Genomic DNA, 22212 nt, shown 5'->3' with positions numbered 1-22212 from the left:
ATATGCATATCTTGTACCCTGGAGGTATGGATTCAGCGCTGTCAATACAAATATACAAGAACGTACATGCATGCAATCATGAAAAGCAATTGCATTCATCAAACTTGATGTACAGGATTATGAGTTCATCTAGCACATGAAATCTAGGTGGGTCGGATGCCATTTCTTTTCCTGTGCTCCTCATTCTTGATGATGCTATTCACTCAAATCATAGCTACATTTATCTACTATAAATTTCCAGTACTAATGTATCCTTTCATGTCGAGCTGCACTCTTTAAGTAGGGACCCAATGTCTTTGTTCATGCAGCCTCATTGTGGTATCTTTGATCCCTACACTGAGGGACATGCCTGCTTGATAAATTGGGTTTCAATTGAATAGGAGCAAAATGCTTTTTCATTAAGTTCGGGGCTGCTATTCATATAGAACATCATATATTAGATCTTTAAATATCTCACCGTGTTTTACACCCACATACACTCTGTGCCATACTAAAAGCATGGTGGAGTGTGATAAAGAAAAGGGGAAAGGGAGCAGAGTGCTATTCTGAGCTTTTATCAATTACTTCACTGTCGGGGTTTACTCGATATACTGTATCATGTATACATAGATGAAGCAACTTGCAAAATAAAAAGAAGAAAGTGTGTTAGAGCAGCTGGGTTATCGGTGATAAGCGCTAAACTCACAGGCAGTGCTAATAAATGGTCCTTGCAGAACCAAACACCCACCCGCATACATGCAAGCTTATTCCCAGCTGTCCTATTGTAAGACTTCAGTTATTAAATATCACCTGGTTCAACATGAAGAAGACAACCTCTGCAATGTTAAATATAGAAAAATGTGATTGCAGAAAGACACCCCGGTGATTATTAATAATAAAAACTGTATGAACATAATTTAGATCATTTATTTAGCATCATGTAATCAAAGAAACTACAAAATGATATCGCAAAAGTCTACTGGAAGCCATAATAGCAGTACAGTTTTTCATGTTAGATTTCAAAATGTCACATTTTTCAATTTTTGACAGTTTTTTGTATGTGGAAAACTACAAAGCGGTATGTAATTCAATATGTTAACGTAATATTATTCAGCAGGTTTCACTTCACTTTCTGAAGCAAAATGAGTTAAGTGCACATTAAGTACATTATAACTATGCATAATAACACTGTAATGATATGTAAATACACATGTATTTATGAAGTAACTACTATGTAGCCGAAATACACAGTAATTAGAGACACTTCATGTAGTGTTACCATACGAGAAGAAGAATTGCCATCAATAAATTACTAATCCTTGATGTCAGCAATTTGAAGAATGTGTATTTAATTTGCATCAAATGTGTTTGTTTGTGTTCTCTGTTTGCTATACTGTAGTGACACATTGTAAAAAGTAAAATCTCAATGTTTAAGGGGAATGGTACTGGTGCTGAAAGCAATGCAGCCACAGGACTGGGTTGGCAGATTTATGTAGCGCTTAAAGATACCCAGTGTATAGATTTTTTCTTTCCATGTGTTCAGCGCTATATGGGTGCTAGTCTGTGCATGACTTTCAAAAGCTTTGTTTCATGCGTAGAGCTCTCTAAACCAAAAAGAACCCAACAAAATCAAAAGTGCTGCATCTCATCAGGGAGTCTCCTTGTAAAATATACTTTTAAATGTTCACAGTGGCTGCATTTAAAGCAGTTTTTCAACTCGCTTGCTATGCAGAAACAACATTCTTTATTCTGAAGAAATGGCCCAGATTTTAATCACAGACTGTTTTCCATATTTCCTGTGAGAGTAAACTCAATTTGCAAGCAGCAATCTTCACTTCATCAAGCCTGGAGGGCTGTCACTCTATACTGTTGCATGGAAGACGATGTGAGGCCATTGCTATGAAAAATACAAGTATGTCTTTAGCACTAGAATAACCTACTGTACATATTACCGTCATCTGAAATCATGTATGAGAAATCAGCCAACCACATCATGTGTAGGGTGTAAATCATTTGTCGCGGTTCAAGGATTCATAATTATAGCAATATGAGACACCCAGTGACACTGCATGTGAGATTAGCAAATTCAAATTGGTTACAGAATCATACAGCGAGGGGCACAAAAACAGGAAGGAAATGAGTTCTCGATTAATAGCAATCCTCAAGTCAGCCCTGAACCATTAACTATATAAATAAACCTGTATATAGTCCCTGCTATGGTGCTGTTGCCCGGTCCCTTCCTAATAAAACCACTAGTTGGGATTTTACCTTTGCCCATAATACCTTGAGCGCTGCAGAGTTCCAGAGTTCCTGTATAAACAGTCATGGCTACAGCTGTTAAAGGAAAACTACATTGAAATAAGGACTCAAGCTAAAATTGTGTAAAATAGCAAATCTGGATAGTATTGCTTTGAAAAAAAAAAGACTAGGGAGGACGGATGCACAGGAAAGAGTGGCATGCCATAAATTGGGCATGAATTCAACAAGGACCACGGAGAGAATCTTGTATGTTCAGATGACACAGGGTTAGGTTTAAACCAGTGAACCACACGCTGGTTCTCAGTAGTTTATTTATTTGTTACAGCAGAGGGAATAAAACATTCATCTCCACTTGATTTTGATTAGTGGTGCTGAAATTCCACAGTCAAGCAGTGAGGAGCTCATGTGTGAGTCCACATCCAGATTGCACTGCAATCTACACTCGGTAATGTATATAAACCTATTACATTGAAGCAGAATCAACATCGTGGTCCGCAGTTTCAGGTTGCCTTGGGCAGCAATCACTGAGTCTTCTAATCTCATTTGAATATTATATTGCTCTGTGGATAGCTGATTATTAAGCATGCTCTGGGACAGAGAGCTTTTAAAAAGTGTCTGGCTCTAGTCTATTTCAGTTTGTCTGTGTGTGCATGATACCTTCATTCTGTAGCAGACGGATTGCGTAAACTTGTTACCAAGTTGCCAGGCAACTTGCATTCTAAGAAAAATCTTCCTAATTAATGTTAAGCATATGTAAATAAGAACATAAGAAAGTTTACAAAAGGAGAGGAGGTCATTCAGCCCATCTTGCTCGTTTGGTTGTTAGTAGCAGATTGATCCCAGAATCTCATCAAGCAGCTTCTTGAAGGATCCCAGGGTGTCGGCTTCAACAACATTACTGGGGAGTTGGTTCCAGACTCCCACAAAAATACAAGAATTTCACGATTTCCATAAAATTTACCCATTGTCGTGTAATCATATTTTTCCCTGTGACAATTACCATTTCTAAAAGAATAGTGTAAATATATATATTAAACAAATATTACTTAAAAATAAATACACGTTTGCCTTATTGATGCACTGTACACATAATGACAATGCTATTATGCGTAGTTACAATGTATTTAATATGTCTCTTTTTTTTGCACAATATTTCATGCAAAATGTACACATTAAGTACATTGTGGGTATGCATAATAACATTGTAATTATGTTTTTTTTAAGTGCACATGTATTTACTAAGTAGCTACTGCTTAGACACCTAATGCAAAGTGTTACCCTATTATCACGGCATTGTGATGTACTCTGTAGACTGTATTGAAATAACTATGGGATCTGTAGTGTAGTGTTTTTGTTTTCCAGTAAGAAAAGCAGTGAACAAATAGGATTATTTATTTTATTTTTTTAAGTGGTTGTAAATAACATTTTCTGAAGCCTAGAAGATGCATCCAATTAATATCTGTAAAAGGTCACTTGAGGGATTAGTTCAGAAATAATCGGCTTAACTGGAAAAACATCTCCTCAGAGCGGAAAGGCTCCAGCCTCAGGGCCTGAGATGAAGAAAGAGCCCACTTGAGCTCCAAGAGTCTGCTGAGCTACCATCAGGCTGTAGCTGTAGGAAAAGTGTGGATTTTTCCTCCTCGAATATTTGTTTTTGTCATTTTCTTATCCATTCTCCTGCAAACAAATCCAGAACAAATCGAAGCTAAAAAATACATCGATTGGTACTGTACCGTACATTAGCACTAAAATGACCAACTGTGGAACTGCTACAATAAAAAATACATTAAGAGATTACAGGAGTGGGCAATACAGTGGGGATATAATAGCTCTGTGTTAGCTGAGGTACTTTTAAAAGTGAATAGAGTGCAGCAAGTAGCGTCACCTCTTTTCATCTGATTGCCTTTCCTAATGCTAATCATTGTATGGGTTTGCAATTCAGGGTTCCGAATTCGGCTGCTCCAGTATTGAGTTTAATCATCCGATGTGTACTTTTTCAGCTAAATTTACTTTGTGCTGTTGAATGCTAAGTGCCCTGGCATTAAAGAAGGTTTGCTCAGATTTAAAAAGAGACGATGGTTGCAATCCCATTTTAAGTAGATTTTTGAAGCTTTTGTTTTGGAGAAATAGATTTGTGACAATGCACCTGAAATTATATACAGTTGCACTGACTGTTCCATTATCACCCAGTAATGGACAGAAATATATATTAATGAAAGCAGAACCGTACACACAATTCATTCTGAAAGTGCTTAGGCTGCAAGCCTTGATTTTTTTAATGGTACCACTGTTGGTACATTGCTAGAGATCAGAAGTGCCTAGCTGATTTGAAAACACTCCGTGATTTTCAGACCATGTATAATAAGTGGCTTTTATTGCAATGCTTTTATATAATTATAACTTTTCTTTGAAATCCTTTTCAGGCCTTTTTATTCCCCCAGAAAGCGAGACGGCTGAAGAAAACTTATCAAGCCCTCAATTGAAACTGTTGCAACAGCTGCTTGCTTTATTACAGGGTGCAATCTCTTTATAAAGAACAAAACGGGGAAAAAAAAACTCCATAAGAGTGTCTGTGTAGTGTAAGACCCAGAGCAGCTAGTTGTTAGTTAATTTGTTTGCCGCTTGTAAAATAGAAAGATTAATGTTGTGGGACATTGTATCTCAAAGTCTAAAACATGGGATTTCAAACTGTGACGTCTCAAAGTAATATCAGGCCATTATCAGCTATCGTTTGCAGTGTTAAAAAAAAGACTGAAGATTTATTAAGATTAAAACAGAACCTGAAAGTGTCCCAGACTGTAAATGTGAGAAACTTGGCACGCCCTAATACCAGGCTACACAGGAAGAATTCTAATTGTGAGATTAGCTAATTAGCTAATCATTCAAATAGTGTGTTTTCAGTGATTGATGAGTATCCTGTTGGATCCTGATTCTCCTTGGATAGAGAGCATTTTTAACTAGCATCTGCCTGTTATTTTACATGTTCTCTTTAACTATACTGTTATGATAGCTTACTCTAAATGTAATGTATCAAATGACCTGAATGCAGCTTGTGTTGTGATTTTTGCAAAGAATTTGGTACTGAATGGGTTGAAGAGAGCAGCTGCTCCTCAATGATATGTCTTTCTTACTCGTTGTCATGCTCCACACTTCTCCACAAAGGTCAGGACACTCTTTCACGTCATGATCAATATGCACCTTCTTGAAATTCACTTTTTTTTGATCTGGTGTATGATTTTGCTTTTAACTGCAGCTCCAGTCCTGCCTCTCACCTTTCATGTTTCCTGCCCCTTTATCTCCTGAGATCACTTTATACTTATGGGGGCATGTGGGTACTGTGTCTAATAAAACAGAGAATGTACAATCTGTGAAAATGGCATGCACCTTTTGTCTGTCCATAGATCCAATTGGATTCGTTTTGAATACATTGTTCTCCAAAGCAGTTTGCATGGAGACTAGTGAATCAATATTAATAAAACAACACCCACAGCATGTAAACTGAATAGCACCCAAAGAGAGGGAATCTAAATAGGCCACATCATAAAACGATATCGTTTGGATGAATTCACCATCTTGTCAAGCCATTTTAGAGAAGAGGCAGGGGATTTCTTCACAAACGAACATTTACTTTATAGGAATTGTATCCATCATGCTTATAATTAACTGCCATGTACTGCATTCAAGCTTATAATTATCATTGCTTTACATTATAAATCTGTTGCCCAGGTTGTTTTTTAAGAAAGAAAGACAATGTGGGATGGAGTACAAGAAGGAGGAAGGTCATACTGTGCACAAATCACCTCTGCTTTTATGAGTGAATATTTAAGAGCAAGGAGGACGGTGGTTCAGTCAGGATGAGGGGGGGGGCTATGCTATTATGCATAGTTACAATGTACTTAATGTGTATATCTTTTTGCACTATATATGTAAGTAGACAACTGTATCAGAAAAGGGTTAGGGTTCAGCAAACGTTGCAGGAAAGAGCCGTTCATTCTCAAGCATTCTCCAGTGTTCACTGATCAACGCCTTCCGTCATTCATGTGTAAATGATACGCTTCTGATAAACGCACTTCCAAACGCATCACCTTTCATGTGTCAGTGTGTGTAGGGTTCAAATACACATTGAGACCATGTTCTCATTCTTGAGTATCTTATCAACTAAATGGTTTTCACGTTTTAGAATGTGTGTGTGTGTGCAAAATCTTCTTATCTTCTGTTTTAAGGATGCTTTAAGGGATTGTGACAGTCCATCAACAGCAATATGATGGAAAAGCTTTTTTCGTCCAGAGCAATAAGAAGATGATACAGACCAGACAGGCGATGGATGTCGCTCAGAACAGAACAAATTAGCAAAGCAGAGATGAGTGCATCTTTCATCTAGCAGTCCTTGTTAACACAACATTGGGCCTGTTTGAAAGACATCCCCTTGACCTTGAGCTGAAATCACCCCCAGATAAGCACACACAGGGGGGCAGCCCGAGCAGCAGTAGCATGCCAATTACTCCAGAATTCAGAGCTGAGCGGAAATGCAGCGCCTGGAGAAAGGCCAGTGTTGTTTTATCTCAGGAAAAACAAAATCCCACAAGCGTTGTTTGTGCAGACTTAGGTAGAAGCAAGTACAGTTTAGAAATGAGTAAATTATGGCATTTGTAATTTTAATCCATTATTGAACACAATTTCCATCCATCAGCTACTGAGATCTGTGGTGCTCTAAATGTAATTTTAAACTATTCACTGGAAGGGTAAGAACCTCCATAGCGCACTTAGCCACCATCAGAAATATCTGTCTCCTGCTGTTTTTTTTTTCTTAATTCCATGCTTTCTTCAGTGTCATAATGACATATAAATGGATAGATCTCCTGGAGAATCAGATATTACTGAACTGCCGGATGCTGACATTGAGCATTAGAACCGTACTGCAAGGTACAGACAGAGGGTGGTTCTTTGGTTTTATTCCTAAATGTAGGACTTACTGTTGTTTTTTTCCCCTCATTTCCTAATAAACGTTTGCTATGGTGATTGTGTGCAGTAATTGTGCACTAGGAGCAGGTTAGCAAATTGGAGATGTTATACAACAGCTGCACAGTGCACCTGCATGAATAATAAGCTAAATGAGATCTACTTATCAAAGTCCTTATTATATAAACAATTATATTTGTACTTTTGTCAAATTAAAGGCCCTTCAACTCGGAACTACTGCCCAGATTGTTTTGAGTGCTCTGACCAATGAATGAGGGATTCATTTATCGCAGTTCCTGGCTTTTAATCGTTGTGTTTATATATTTTGTTGCAGCTGTTGAATTAATAATAGTTTCTTTTTTTTGTAAATTCTGTCTGAATGCCACAGGAATGACACCTGAATATCTACTGCACTTCCTCTGAGTTCTGAAGTCATTCATTTAGAATTTTGCTAAATCATGTGGATTTAATTACCTGTATTCATTTTTCCTTTGTAACAAATGATGTTGATTGCATTAGGATTCTGAGAAGTGTTAGTTAATGCACGTAGGGGTCTATTCATAAAGGGTTAACGCCTGTCGAAATGAGAGAACAGGAGCACATGATCGGATTTCGGCCATAGCCACCTATTTAACGTCAGTTGCTATTGATAAGTGATCCGGGGGGGTGGGCTGAAGCCACCCCAGTGTTTGACTTGTAGTCTCGCCACTGAAAAATTAAAAAGGGATATCTCAAATTTATGAATTTATGATTTATCGACGTGTTAAAGACTTTTCGGAGACTTCATGTGGGTTTCAATAATCAAAAACCATTCCCAGATTCGCCTTCAAAAAGGCAACTTTAATCAGGGACCAACAATACAGTACATACATTCAACATGAACTCACCGGCTGGGCTGTGTGAGCACCGACAACAAGCTACTGGCTTTCATGCTGAAGGGGGAACTCCGTTGCTACTAAAAAATCCCTCCAGGAGTGTCTCACACTCTTGTGTTGATTTCTACCCCTTGCTTAAACGTTTAAATATAACCTATACATGTTACAGTTCTTTGTTCATGTCGTGACTTTTTATTTTATTACAGTGTAACAGGCAGTGTAACTTTTCCAATTCCAGCAGTGGCTGCTGTGAAGCTGCGTGGGAGTCGTCTGATAGGGTAGCAGTGACGAGGACGCAAGCGCACTGTCTGTGGTCTGTGTATATCTGAGTGTGTCTGTGATCTCCTGCCTAAACCAGCTACTGTATTGGACAGCAGAAAACCTTCTCTGCATCAGTTGCGATTGAAAAGTTGTCTCAAGAGGCTTGCGGACAAGGAGGTGGGGGAGAGGGAGGAGGCATAAAACAGCATTTGAATAAGCTCCTTTGAAATGTTACGTCGGGGTGTGGTTGATCCTAAGAATAGCTGCAACTATCATCTTGGTATTCGGTTGATTGATGCATGGAGGTGTATGGAGAAAAAGCAAGTGCGAAGATCAAAGCTGAGATGAAAGGGCGCTTGGGCACACAGCTGGCATGCTGAGCTGAAGAAGGCGTAGGATGAAAATGTATTGGAAATATCACATGAGGGAAAATGTATGATGTCAAACCTCTTTACTAAAACACTGCTGGTGTAAGATGAGTAACGTAGGTTTGGAGAGATATAGCATGTGTAGAAATGTATGAGATGAAATAAGGTAAATCATTGAGCACGGTAACCTTGTTAAACAGATGGGTTAATGGTCGGTGGCACTTGAATGGAGTAACAGCTAAAGGGCTCAATTCTATTGCTGATTAGTAAGAGAACAAAAAAACTGACTGTAGTCACGTATGTCCTGAGGGGAATTTGGAACTAATAAATGGTAAACATTGTTCAGCTAGACAGTTTGGTCTTTTAAAAATAACAGAATTATACAGTTTCATTTATTATTTCCTAGAGAAGCGGTGTGGGTGTTCACAATTAATGGCAAAATAGGATTTGAAATCACGCCTGTCTCCCTTGATAGGTCATTTATTTGTTACAATGAGGAACAAACGAATAATCTCCATTGACTGTGATTTCTGGCCACTCAGACTGGACAGATTCTGTAATGACTTAAGTCATTATTGGAAACTGTGGAAAGGTCTGTTTCATGGCAAAGCATTACATTAGATAAGGGCACCGGCTGTGACACTTCCCTTCCTCACCAAGGGAACACACATTGTGTAAGTGTGAGTGGCAGTTTGTGAAACGGTAACTTGATGCATAAACGTCAGTGGTGTGCTTCTAAATCTGAAGGTGCCAGAACACCATTGAAATATTGATTTTCTGAAACAAGAATTGTTATATGAATTCCCATTGCATTTGCATACTGAACTTCTAGTAACACATACAATAGGTCACGCATTCATCTAATCTCTACAAGTATTTCCACAAAGTGTCTTTCTCCATCTTGTCAGAATGCTGTACTTTACGTGTCTGTGGGTCAGTGGCTTCGTTTGTGTTTGTGTCCACAGTCCTAGTCGATTCACTGTCGTCTTCATCAGCATTTTTAACCTTACAGAAGTAGTTTGTAGTAGAAGTTCCTAATGTTCTTTTCATTTCATCAAGAGGACTACTGACTAAATGAGGCAGCTGTGCGGGAGATGTGAGTCACGTGACTTGGCTAGACTATATGCAAGTTCTGGCTCAACTACACCACTGCTTCCAACAGAAACATTTTAAAACAACACAATCCAAAAAATATGAGGCAGACAATACACAAGCCAGACGACAGTCACTCTTTATAGTTTCTAAAACAGCAAGTACATTCTTGCGCAGCATTTTGGTATGGTACAGTCGTAGCACATCACAATGTCACTTAACAATTTAGAGTTTAACAGCAAATGAATGAATGAATAACAACATTATATTAATACAATTAATAAGCTAATCACATTGTGTTGCTATAGAAACATCCTTTATAAAAGTTTACCGTAGTATTTTTGCACCTCTACCAAGCGTTTCCCATGGTTAGAATATGCATTTCCCATAGATCACACTACTTTGCCATGGTTTTTTAATTTGCTTTACCATACCTCTCTGTGCTTTACAATCCTTACTTATGCTTGACCATGCTGGCACTGTGCTTTATGGCACATTTAAACTTTTCTAAGGGATATTATTTAAAGGAGTCATAATAATGGTATAGATTTCTTACTTCATTCATGAGCACTTGCAGCACTATCACAGACGTTCTATTTTTTGCCCAAATTAACTTTTGGTATCATTCCGTTAAATCACACTGTGTTTATAACCCTACCCTGGGAACCAGTGAATCTTCTAAATGTTTCAAGTGAAGCTGAACACTAATAATCATAATCTAGAGCTGGTAATAACATCCTTAATAATATGTTTATAGACTGTATATAACCACCTAACTAGTGTAACCTCATTGTCATGTTTTAAAGTAGTTGCAAGGTTTCTTATTAGTGCCTTAGTTACATGTGTTATAGTCTTATTACTAACTGTATAATATTGTTTCTGACCTCTTTTGTAATTCACTTATACATGCATTGTTAATTGTTTATGCCAAACCCCTTAACTAAAGTGTTACTGTAAAATTATAGTGCAACAAGGAAATCTTCACTTCTTTCAGATGAGATCACTCCATTTATCCCATCTTTGAATGAAAGGTGGTTTGGGGGGAAAAAGCTCACAGTTTCAGAGTACATCTCCATTCTTCACATACACTGTACTTTTAATAGACACAGCCATTGAGACACTGAAGATAAAACATGCAAATACAACACACAAGGCAAGACTTCAGCTCAGTCCGCTAAACCTGTATTCTCCTTTCAATTGTAATAAACCAGCAGACCATTGAATTGAATGGAAAGACGACGGCTGGACGGGTACTGCTAACCGTACGGTTCAAAGACGAACGTCTTACCATTCAACTAAAGAGCAAGCTCTGTAGTCAAGAGATAAGTACAGGTCTTATGCTGATGTCAGTATTATTACCGGAACAGCCATTAGGAGGCGATTCATTACACAGTAAACAACACTTTTGACAAGCTATAAATTAATTTGCTGTGCAAAAAAATACAACAACAAAATCAAACTCTGCAAAACCCACAGAGACAGCATAATCTCTTCTTTGTTTGAACCTCTGCTGATTCAAAAAGAAAATTCTCCAACCAATCATAAGGATTTGACTGTTGGTGTGTGTTTATCCGAGCAAAGCAATTATGAATGCATCAAGTAAGAGACATTCTGATTAAACAGAAATGCTTTTCTTATACCTCAGGGTTACTGATCTTTAAAAGAGACACACCTGACACCTGCCTGTTTAGAAGGAGCTCAATTATTTCTCATAGAAATTCTCAGAGCTGCCTGGGTGAAAATACTAAATTACATTGACCCCAGCAAGAATGTCTGTTCTACCTAAGAGGCATTTGGTCATCATAATTGTCTCTCAAAATTAATTGACATCCATATACGCAGGTCTGTGCCTAAAGATGCAAGAAACATACAGCCTGACGTTTGATGTTAGCGTAGCTTTGTTCACTGAAATGATAATCAATCTTTCTGCTCATACTTATTAGTCCAATTAATCACTTCGGGATTCCTAGTATGAAGCAGGTTTAGGAGCTTGTTTGAACACATGTCTGTCATTCCTGATTCCAAAAAATCACGTCGCTCTGTGACCTTTGAACTGCATCGGCTCTGCCTGATTCTGTTTTTTGTTTGCTAAAAAAAAAAATTATTTGGATTTGAAACTGCCGTTTGCCAATCTGATAACAGAAAGCTTTAATTAAAGGTCAACAGGCACATATTGATTTAAAAATGTATACAGCAGCTGCCTTGATGTATTGTTTATGTACCACCGTACAGATTCACTGCCACTTGAAAAACAAGGTGTGCTATTCTAAGCTGCATATTCCCTTTACATCGTGCGCCACACCATAACTCATTGAATTTGATCCCAAATGGCTACTACAGAGCCGTACTGGTTGTAAGTGGTGGTGTACAGAGAATGGCACATTTTCGGGCAGTTTCAGTGAATTGTTCCCGAGAGACACACTGATTCATTCCTTCCCTGGATCTCTCAATCTTTCACGGCACTTGGATTGTCTGACCTCCAAGGAATAGGACCCACTTGCCCTCTCAAAGGAGAATTTCTTCAGATCTGGCCAAAATAGGGTCTGGATCTCCCTTGGGCTTCCAATGGAGAGAAAGTTAGTCATCTGGGACACAGTTTGCTTTTGGTTTGTGATGACTCAAGGATGGAAATGTGATAAAAGCATGCCTTATCTTACAGAGGTTCTGACATTCCACTTCACAGTAAGACTGTTCTGCTGGATCAGCCTGTGGCCTTGTGCCATCACTGAACTAATGATATCCAATCACCTCCAATGTCGTGGCAGTGCACGCTTCCGTTTAATCATGATTAATGGCCACTATGTGTGCAGTGAATGTAAGAAATCTACACCACTGACAGTCTGTCTGTAAGTGAAGGTGCTGTGTGCTGAGATGAGTGTCGAGGAGGGACTCCTAGGCTTTACTGCCTCACTAGCATTAATTGTCGGGGTCAAAAACCAAACCTGAGGCATTGCTGCGTGTCCACTGTTACTACCACGGGCAGCAATGTGGAGTAGTGGTTAGGGCTCTGGACTCTTGACCAGAGGGTAGTGGGTTCAATCCCCAGTGGGGGACACTGCTGCTGTACCCTTGAGCAAGGTACTCCAGTAAAAACCCAACTGTATAAATGAGTAATTGTATGTAAAAATAATGTGATATCTTGTAACAATTGTAAGTCGCCCTGGATAAGAGCGTCTGCTAAGAAATAAATAACTGTCGTCTTTTCTCGATTTGCCTGGCCATCTCAGTGGGCCGCTACAGTCATGGGGAGTGTGTTCTGTGAGCACTCCCTGGAAAAATGAGACTGCTGGGTAGACTCTGGTGCCAGCATGAGACTCATGCTGCCATCGGTCGTGCTGTTATTGACCCGGAACTGCTCCTGGGCTGGCTGGATGGCGACCATGAACTGACGCTTGAAGGTCTGGCTCAGCGCGATGTATAGGAAGTGGTTGATGCAGCTGTTGGCGTAGCCCATGCTGATGGAGATGTTGTAGGCGTAGATGAAGGCCACGGAGGGCCTCTGCACACCCAGATGGACCAGCTGCAGGATGTAGTAGGGCACCCAGCAGATAAAGAACGCCAGGCAGATAGCCACAGCCATGCGGGTGACCTTTTTGGTGCGCACCCGAAGACTTCTTTGGGGGAGAGGGGCGACTGTGTTTGACATGTGCTGGAGGATCTTGAAGTACACCATGCAGATGATGATGAGTGGGAAGGCGAAGGCCAGCAGGAACTGGTAGAAGGTGTACCAATAGGCGTCGGTGGCAGGATTGGGCAGGAGGAGGGCACACCGAACCGACCCATCTTTGAGGGACATCAAACCTGCGTACATCCAGACAGGGATGATGGTCAACAAGGACAGGAGCCACATCAGGCAGATGACCATGGTTGCAATGCAAGGCGTCCGAATGTAGGTGGATTTGATGGGGTGGACCGTGGCTAAGTAGCGGTCCACGGTCATGGCGGTGAGGATGTAGGTGCTGACGATCTGGCTGTTGGTATCCAGCGCCGTGATGATGGTGCACATGATGGAGCCGAAGCACCAGGAGCCATTGCCCAGGAGCTGGTGGATCAGGAAAGGCATGCCCAAGAGGAACAGGAGGTCCACGATAGAGAGGTTGAAGATAAAAATGTCTGGCACTGTTTGCTTCGCTCCGAACTTGGTCTTCTTGAGAATGGTGTAGATGACGATGCAGTTCCCAATGATACCCAGGAAGCAGATGATCCCAAAGATGCTTGGCATGATCACGTTGGTGTAGTGCAGAGGCCTCTCTGCAGCAGCTGAAAACATAATAATAATACAAATAATTACACAGAAGAATGTGGCCATGAGTGAGTATCACATCAAAGCACTGGCTCTGCTTTTAAAATGAAAAGGTTTCGTCTCTCATGCCATATAATGAGGCTTCACAGCCATTGAAGTTCTGACAAAACAACAAAACAGGGTATATAACCTGGCTAGATATTATGTTTATTAGTTGCTTTATTAGGTAGTTTTTTCTGATTGTATTAAATCTGAAAACCTCTCAAACCATTAAGATGACTCACACAGCAATTAAGCTGAGGGAGCACAAAGCCACTTTGTGGCTTGGAACTTGGTTTCAGGAGACTAGGTTTCAGGCCACTGCACGGCACACCAGGGGAGACTTGGGGTTTGATGCAGCAAAGTTGTCTCAAACTAGGTCTCCCGGTTTCCTGGAACCAGGTTTTAAGCCACTGATCCTGAAAAGTGGCTTTGTGTTCCCTCAGCTTTAGACTCAGGTTTTGAATGGCCAGCCAAATACAGTAAATGCTATGAAGTTTAAAGATCTCTCTCACAAACTGCAATAGAAAAAATATACAGAACAAATAGCATGTCATATTAAATGGAAAGAAATTAAATCTATCGAATTGCTACTGTAATGTAATAAATTGTTGCAAAGACAATAAGATAATGTATTCACAAGAAAAAGTTTTTTGAAAGTAAAAGATTCCACTCTGAATATCACTACGAGTCTCTGCATTCACTTTCAATATGACATTAGATCAAACACTGCCAACGTGAGAAGAAACACGCTAGAGCTTCGCCGTAGCTTGGAAGTTGGAAGTTATTCACAATATGTCCATACTGTCCCAGTTTAAGGACTCATACTGAATATTGTGATTTCAAAGTCTTTCGCTCCCGGGTGTACGAGTGATTGCATTTCTGGTTAGTCTGTTCCTGTCAACATCACTTCACGGCTATAGGGAGGCGGGGAGCAGTTGTTTCAGCGCAGTGGGTAAGACTGGATTTTAAATAAAGCCCCCCCTTTAGACACCAAACAAACAGCTGCAGGAGCTGTTCCGAGTGCCGTGGTGCTGATTTCAAATCCGGGTTCTTAGACCGAGCGCTGAAAAAAAAATGTATTATTTCCATAGGTGTTGTGCGGTACTGCTATTGCACTAGCAAACAGCCTCGCCCGGCAGTCACTTACCCGTGTAGTTTGCAGAAGAATCGTTTCCCGAAGCAACAAGCGATAAGTTGTGGGATGCCATCACGTCTTGGGATAAATATTTCTGGTGTATCTCGTCAATTGCAGAAACAGTTCGTCTAGGTAAAAAAAAAAACAACAAAAAAAAAAAAACATTGAGGTCTTGCGAAATTAAACTCCCATTACGCTTGTTGCGTTTAGTTTTAAAAGGTCTACTATAATACACGTCTACGCTTCTAACAAAACACTTCTAGCGCAATACATAATGTAACTGGATGTTAAATTGACGTATTATGTCATGCAACCTGACAAGAACACTTTGGAACCCTCTCTGTTGCACAGATGCTGCAGAAGGCTTGTGAATCGGGACGGTTTAACCAGTTTATCCTAATGTTAAAATCAGGACTATTTCAAATGCCATTTCTGTCCAATCGCTTCCAGAACCTTTATAATGCGTCTGTACGTTCAAACGTGTTAAAGTGCATGTATGTTACATGCATATAGTTTAAAAGTGCAAACTCCAAAACTACATGATCTGTAACAACTGAGATGAAATCTTCGTGCTTGTCACCATACACGATTTAAACCCATATTATTGATAATATTACCATTTGGTTTGTAATAGACTTACCTATTGAGTGAGCTTCACAAGTGTACCGCACAGACAGCTGAAGAGATGGAGAAGCGGGTGTGCTCATTCAAATTATTGCATTTCATTCATCTTCCCTAGTACTCAGGCGATGCTGAAGAGCCACTTTCTGCGAATCGGATTCCTCTTCATCTGATATAGCCTACGGGCGTGTGCGCTGCTTGTAACCCTCCTCTGTGACACACAGTCTGACGTCATGGTATTAAAAGCCTTGGCTATTTGTTTTGAATGGTGAAAGGTGTACATTCTCCAACAGTTCATTTGTATTCGTTGATGGTTTTGGAACGAGGGGAGGGGGTGGGTCCATGTATTGTATATCTGTTTAGAACAGTAACACAATTGGGCAAAGAACGCATGTCATGAGTTCCATATTGTCTGCAATTCCACTCGTCTATTCTCTTCCACAACAACCAAAAACACTCGACTTAATAGAAAAAAATAAAATAAAAAATCAAAGGAAAAGTGAACAATGCATATTACATTTGAAGCTACTGACTCTATCATTATTGTTACAGCAGTGGGGTCACTACAATGTCACGGGCAGTGATGTAGTCGAGGGTATACGCAGGTGATGTCTACTGAACACATGTAATGCATGGACTTTTTGTACATGTTACTGTTGCAGATGCCAAGTTCCCCGTGCAGATAAAGCCTTGCAATGCATCATCAGCCAGGGTGGAAAACATGAATTGCATTAATTAAGCCTTAGGACGAGCGCGCACCGATAGAGAATGAGAAAACCTAACCGAGCATTGCAACGTGAAAAGCTACTGCTTTGGCGTTGGAATTCTGCACCGGTGTCCGCTTGATGGCAGTATATACCAGAGAACGCTGAAGAGTTGGAGGAGTATATTGTACTGTCAACGCACACCGCGTGCAGTTTAGTTAGGCTCTTCCATGGGAGCCTAGGTACCTTACTGCTTTTATTTACTGTTCTTACAAAACGTGTAAATACCTGTGAAACGATCACTCACGCCAGCCTTATAAGAAGTGCGCCGAAAGCATTGCAAAGGGTAGTAAACCACAGTTTAACCCCTGCAGAATAAAGGGAAAGCGTGGTAAATTAGACAAGCGCAGTAAAAAAATTGCATGATAAACTGAATAAATAATAATAATAATAATAATAATAATAATAATAATAATAATAATAATAATAATGACAACTCTGAGCAACTCCATTGTGAACACACCTGTATTAAACCGACGGCTTTAAACACATTCTTGCCTGTAGGTGGCAGCACTGTTTTAGAATGATAAAATCATGAAACACTCCAGAGCTGTGACGTCAGACGGAATGCCAGAATACCTTTGTCCATTTTTATATTACCATGACTCCCCCACAAGATGTCAGTATAACATTAACAGATTGTTTTTCGTTTTAGAAAAAAAAAACTGGAGTTTTACTGGAGTAAAAAAAAAACACCCCCTAAAATACTAAACAAACAAAGCGTTTAATTAGAAAACGACAGGACTTCGACAGTCAAATGATCCATGGCTTAACCCATTAGGTACCGAACACTAGCTGTACTCATGTCATTTGATACATTACATTTAGAATTAACATTTGCGGTTAACAAAACTCGAGTAAGATTTCATGACAAAATATACTTAAAGAGAAAATGAAAATAAGAAGTAGGTGGCGTTATAAAAGTGCTCCAGAAAATGAGGACAACGTCATAAAGAGTCAAACACACTTTCATACAATATGGTGTGGCTTTTGGGGAGGGGGCGTGTTTATAACACTGTAATGTAATACCGAAATGTTAAAGGAGGCGTGCCGAAAAGTACAAATAAGGGGCGGGGCACCGCAGAAGCGGGCGTGGTTATGTAATCATGGGGCGGGGCTTGCTGTTCCCGCATATCTGCGGTGAAGTTTCGCGAGATCTCGTCCCGGGGAAGAGAGACGTTGCTATCCGACAGCTTCTGTAAGAAAGCGGAAATAAATATAGAATTTTAGTAAAAATTAATAATATATCAAATACATTTCTGTTTTTTCTTGGAGCGGTACATACATTTGACTACCCATTGAGTTCTGTCGACTCAGAAAGGCCGAGGGTGAGTTTTGTTTAAAGAAAAAAAAAAAAAAAAGTGCTTTCACTATTTTTACCATCAGAGAGGCCTGGCTGATGTACAGAGCAGTCTAGCATTATATATATATATATATATATATATATATATATATATATATATATATATATATGTGTGTGTGTGTGTGTGTGTGTGTGTGTGTGTGTGTGTGAGAAAAGTGGCAACACATATGGGAGAAGTAAGAAATCCGTGAGAGCTTCAAACCTCTTACTAGCTCGTCTCGTCATATGTTATAATGAATTAGCAGCAGCATTACAGATCACGTAGTAGGAAACATCGTTCAAACACAGTTCAGTTTATTTGGTGTTGGAAATATACTCATATTTTGGTTAACACACTGGCCTTGACTTACACATATACCTTACCATACACAAGGGGCATGCGTTCTTCATATAGCTACTCAGTTAGGACAACAAACTGACAAGACAAGGCTCTTGAAAAATAAACGGGGGGTCAAAAATAAAACCCCAGTTCCTGTGCTGGTGGAGTCGTGATGTTGATGGGCTGGCGGTAAACATCACGAAGCGTACGGGAGAAATTCGGGTCTTCACAGGCTTTCCTCTACACTTTGGCATCTGGTCACATTTAAAGGGTTATTTCTGCTTCATACATGGAGTCAAACTGGCTATACCGGCTTTGCTGGGACCTGACATTTTGCCCCACCGGAGTTATGTAAATATGCATTTTATACTGGCAGCGAGGCTTTGGAATGTATTAGCATGAGAATGTATTGTGAAGGTTCTGCTCCTCAAAATACAAAAATAAATGTAAAACAACAAAAAAAAACTGCTTACATTTAGTAAAATGTAATAAATAAATACAATCAAAGACTCGAGTTTTCAGATCGTGCCAAACGGTGATTTGTTTAATTATGTATATGTGTTTTTATTTTTTTCAAATGGTGAATAGGGTTTATACGTACAGAAAAATAAAAAGGGTACTTTAGTCTGAAATAACTGACACAAGCTTGATGGGCATACCATCACTGAATGATAAACATCTGCTGGTCGGCCGACAACAAACATAAATAATGCGGGCTGCGGTTGAACTAGTACAAATATACTCGGGGTACTTTAAAGGGTAGGGTGTATGAAGGTAGCAAATTTGTGTTTTATTTGTCTTTTTTCGTTGTAGATTGTATTTTGAAAGCTGAAATTACAGAAGCAGCAGCCCCCGATCTCTCTGGTTTACAATAGTTCACTTTGTTACTTCCATGGTGTAGTATTGCAATAGCCTTCTGGGTGTTTTGACTTCTAAAAGCGGACCCCTTTTTCACCTTGTTTGCGTTGCCTTTGTTTGTTTACGTTCCCGAGCAGTTGTTTAGCTGTTGTGGGAACACACACTTTCTGAAATGCAATGGCGAAAACAAAAGCACCACACATGAAATCTGTTGTGTGCCTGTGTAAGTAAACTGAAGCCTGGATTCAATCGAAATTGTAGTGCCTAATTAAATCAAGCCATAATGAAACTGCCTTCTTGAAGGAACCGTCCACAAGTTATTCCTTACTATAGTCCAGCCCCTTGTGAACCGCAACAGACGTTTGCGAGTGACCTTTCCAACAGCTTTAGAGCTGTATGTCAGTTTTATTAAGGGGTTCGGATACAGTATATTGATTCAGCTGTAGCCTCGTATCTTTTTTTTCTTCTGTATTTTTATTTTAGTATTTGGATATATATATATATATATATATATATATATATATATATATATATATATATATATATATATATATATATATATAATTACACAATTTATTTATTTTAATGAGAAATTAACGTGTATTTTATTGAGCTGCTTTGTCCGTCTCAGTAAACGGCTGCTGCAAGTGCACCTTGTGGTATGGTCAAAGATGTTGAATTTTGCCTTTGGTTTGGACACGGTACATTAATTAATGAAAATAACCTGCTGGTAAAAATGCATCTATCCTAGCTGTGGACTGGACGGACAAGGTGCTCGATAAGGATTGGTTTCCTAAATATTCGCTAGTCTGGTCCTTTTGTCTTATTGGATGGTTTTGACTGTGCCGTGCCCTAATTGGCTGGATGAGACTTCTCTTGTTACTCATTCGTTGTCTTTCAAGTACCTGCCCCCGAACGGCTGTACGTGAATGTGCTGAGTCGTGATTGGTTCAGTGACCTGTCACGCAGATCGTTTCCTTCCTCTTTTGGGAAGCCACTGCATTTTTCGGTGTTGCTCGGGGCGCGGCTCCACCAAACACTAATATCAGCATTAAAAAACATTGATAGTTCAGAAATATTAATAAGCAGGGCTTATTGAGAGATATTTTTTTTTTGTTTCCAGGGACGTCGCAGCGATCTGTATGTGAGAGAAGTAAACGTGGAGCAGCGGGTCTCAGCCGGGAGGAGAGACTCGGAGTGATTCTAGTTTCCAGGATAACACACAGACACAGACTGACTGCTTTTTATTTCAAACGATAAAGAGAACCTCGATTTGATACCACGCCGTCGACACACAGTATCGGTCAGATACTGGAAGGACAGCGAGTATACAATATAACCAGCATGGAAGCCGTTGCCAAATACGATTTTAAAGCCACTGCGGACGATGAGCTGAGTTTTAAACGTGGGGACGTGCTGAAGGTATTTGGTGTTTTTCTGTTTTCATATTTGATTAAGTTAACATCCGGTATCTTTCTATGAAGATCTTTCATGCTGTTGAATTGTATACGTTATTGAGTACGATGCTATTATAATAATTATTATTATTATGTGTGTGTGTAAAACATGTTGTATTGTGTTGTCCTGAGTCACACAGATCTGGGGAGAGGTTAGTCCCGCTAAGGTGGGTATATATTTGTCGTAACAGCTTTAGGATTTATATTCATCTGCCCAGACCCATTTTATACGCTATCCTCCGAAGTACACTTTGAATTGAGTGATTGTAAGACTTCTAGTTCTGGCATTGTGTAGACACGTTCGTACAGCAGTGGGGTCCAGTTCCTTCAAGCTCAAAGAGCTAAGTAATATCACAGAAACACCATCAATATTTAACACGTATACTGTTCTTAATGAGCCGTTGCCAGTACATTAACATATACAGACAGTATTTGATTTCAAACAAACCAGCAACTCGTTATGTCATTCTCCAGAGCTGTTTTAGTTCCCCAGTTGAGTGTGTGTTAGCTGTTTTATATTTGCTTGGCAGTTACTAAAAGATAGGTCATTTCAAATGCAAAGACCTCTGGTCGAAACGTTTGTTTTTATTATTATTTTATTTTTAGTATTTTCTAAATTCAGCACAATATGGTGGAAGAACATGTATAAAGTTATTTATTTTATTATTTATTTCTTCGCAGACGCCCTTATCCAGGGCGACTTAAAATTGTTACAATATATCACATTATTTTTACATACAATTACATTATTTTCTACACATTCTTTTTACATACAATTACCCATTTATACAGTTGGGTTTTTACTGGAGCAATCTAGGTAAAGTACCTTGCTCAAGGGTACAGCAGCAGTGTCCCCTACCAGGGATTGAACCCACAACCCTCTGGTCAAGAGTCCAGAGCCCTAACCACTACTCCACACTGCTGTTATATACTGTACCTGGGATTGAACCCACGACCCTCCGGTCAAGAGTCCTGAGCCCTAACCACTACTCCACACTGCTGTTATATACTGTACCTGGGATTGAACCCACGACCCTCCGGTCAAGAGTCCAGAGCCCTAACCACTACTCCACACTGCTGCCCCTAATACTTGGGCCCCTTCAGTTCACCTAGAAGCTATGTTCTTATTCAGAACAACCCTCAATTCTATCCAAGTGTAAGTCTTTAATGATTCAGTAGAATTAAAGACATCTGCTACAGCAAGATCAAATTCCACTGGATGGTATTATTTTTATCCATGACTTTATGGACGTTGATTGATTGATAAAGAAAGCTGGGTTGCCTAATGTTTTGGCCAGTTCCAGCTGTCCCGAGAGAGCTTTTCAAATACACATGGAAAACCTGAGTCTTAGATTGTATTAATGTAATCAATATGTAAAGCTTTAATCTCTAAATGCCTGTCAGTATACCAGCATTTATACAATCCTCCCTATGCAACCTTGCCTGCTGTTAACCCAGACTAATCGTTACTTCTAAGAGGGGAACTGGTGATTGAACATTAGACCAAGTTGGGATCTTTTGGTAAGGCATGTGTAGGGGCACTTCACAGTTAAAACAGCAGATCAGCCTCGCAATTATAAAAACGTATCTTGATTTTAAATAAACTGGTATAATCAT

The 22212-nt window shown here is 39.6% G+C and overlaps 2 protein-coding genes across 4 annotated transcripts in view; one reads left to right on the top strand and one right to left on the bottom strand.

Annotated features, from left to right (window-relative positions):
• Window positions 1–9926: 9926 nt before the first annotated feature.
• On the bottom strand, window positions 9927–15961 carry LOC117423602 (melanin-concentrating hormone receptor 1-like). The gene is made up of 3 exons (XM_034039663.3): window positions 15854–15961; window positions 15226–15341; window positions 9927–14053 (listed from the first exon to the last, which is right to left on the bottom strand). The coding sequence occupies exons 2-3, from the start codon at window positions 15284–15286 to the stop codon at window positions 13017–13019; spliced, it is 1098 nt and encodes a 365-aa protein (XP_033895554.3). The 5' UTR covers window positions 15287–15341; window positions 15854–15961; the 3' UTR covers window positions 9927–13016.
• Window positions 15962–17739: 1778 nt separating this feature from the next.
• LOC117422907 (growth factor receptor-bound protein 2-like) overlaps window positions 17740–22212 on the top strand; it is a 28876-nt gene continuing 24403 nt past the window's right edge. Inside the window, exons 1-2 of one of the 3 annotated variants that reach the window (XM_034038149.3) lie at window positions 17740–17926; window positions 20262–20560. In XM_034038149.3, coding sequence (XP_033894040.1) covers window positions 20483–20560 — 78 coding nt within the window. In that variant the 5' untranslated portion in view covers window positions 17740–17926; window positions 20262–20482. The remainder of the gene's footprint in view (window positions 17927–20261; window positions 20561–22212) is intronic. The other 2 variants (XM_034038148.3, XM_058989759.1) reach the window with 2 other exon arrangements.

Source organism: Acipenser ruthenus, chromosome 17 (assembly GCF_902713425.1).
Source record: "Acipenser ruthenus chromosome 17, fAciRut3.2 maternal haplotype, whole genome shotgun sequence".
NCBI lineage: Eukaryota > Metazoa > Chordata > Actinopteri > Acipenseriformes > Acipenseridae > Acipenser > Acipenser ruthenus.
This window is presented reverse-complemented; position numbering and strand designations above follow the sequence as displayed.

Bases quoted from the DNA above. Each gene is read 5' to 3' on its own strand.
- LOC117423602 (XM_034039663.3), bottom strand. From the start codon at position 15,286: ATGGCATCCCACAACTTATCGCTTGTTGCTTCGGGAAACGATTCTTCT. The intron at 14,054-15,225 runs GTAAGTGACTGC...TTATGTTTTCAG, and splicing joins TTCTTCTGCAAACTACACGG to CTGCTGCAGAGAGGCCTCTG.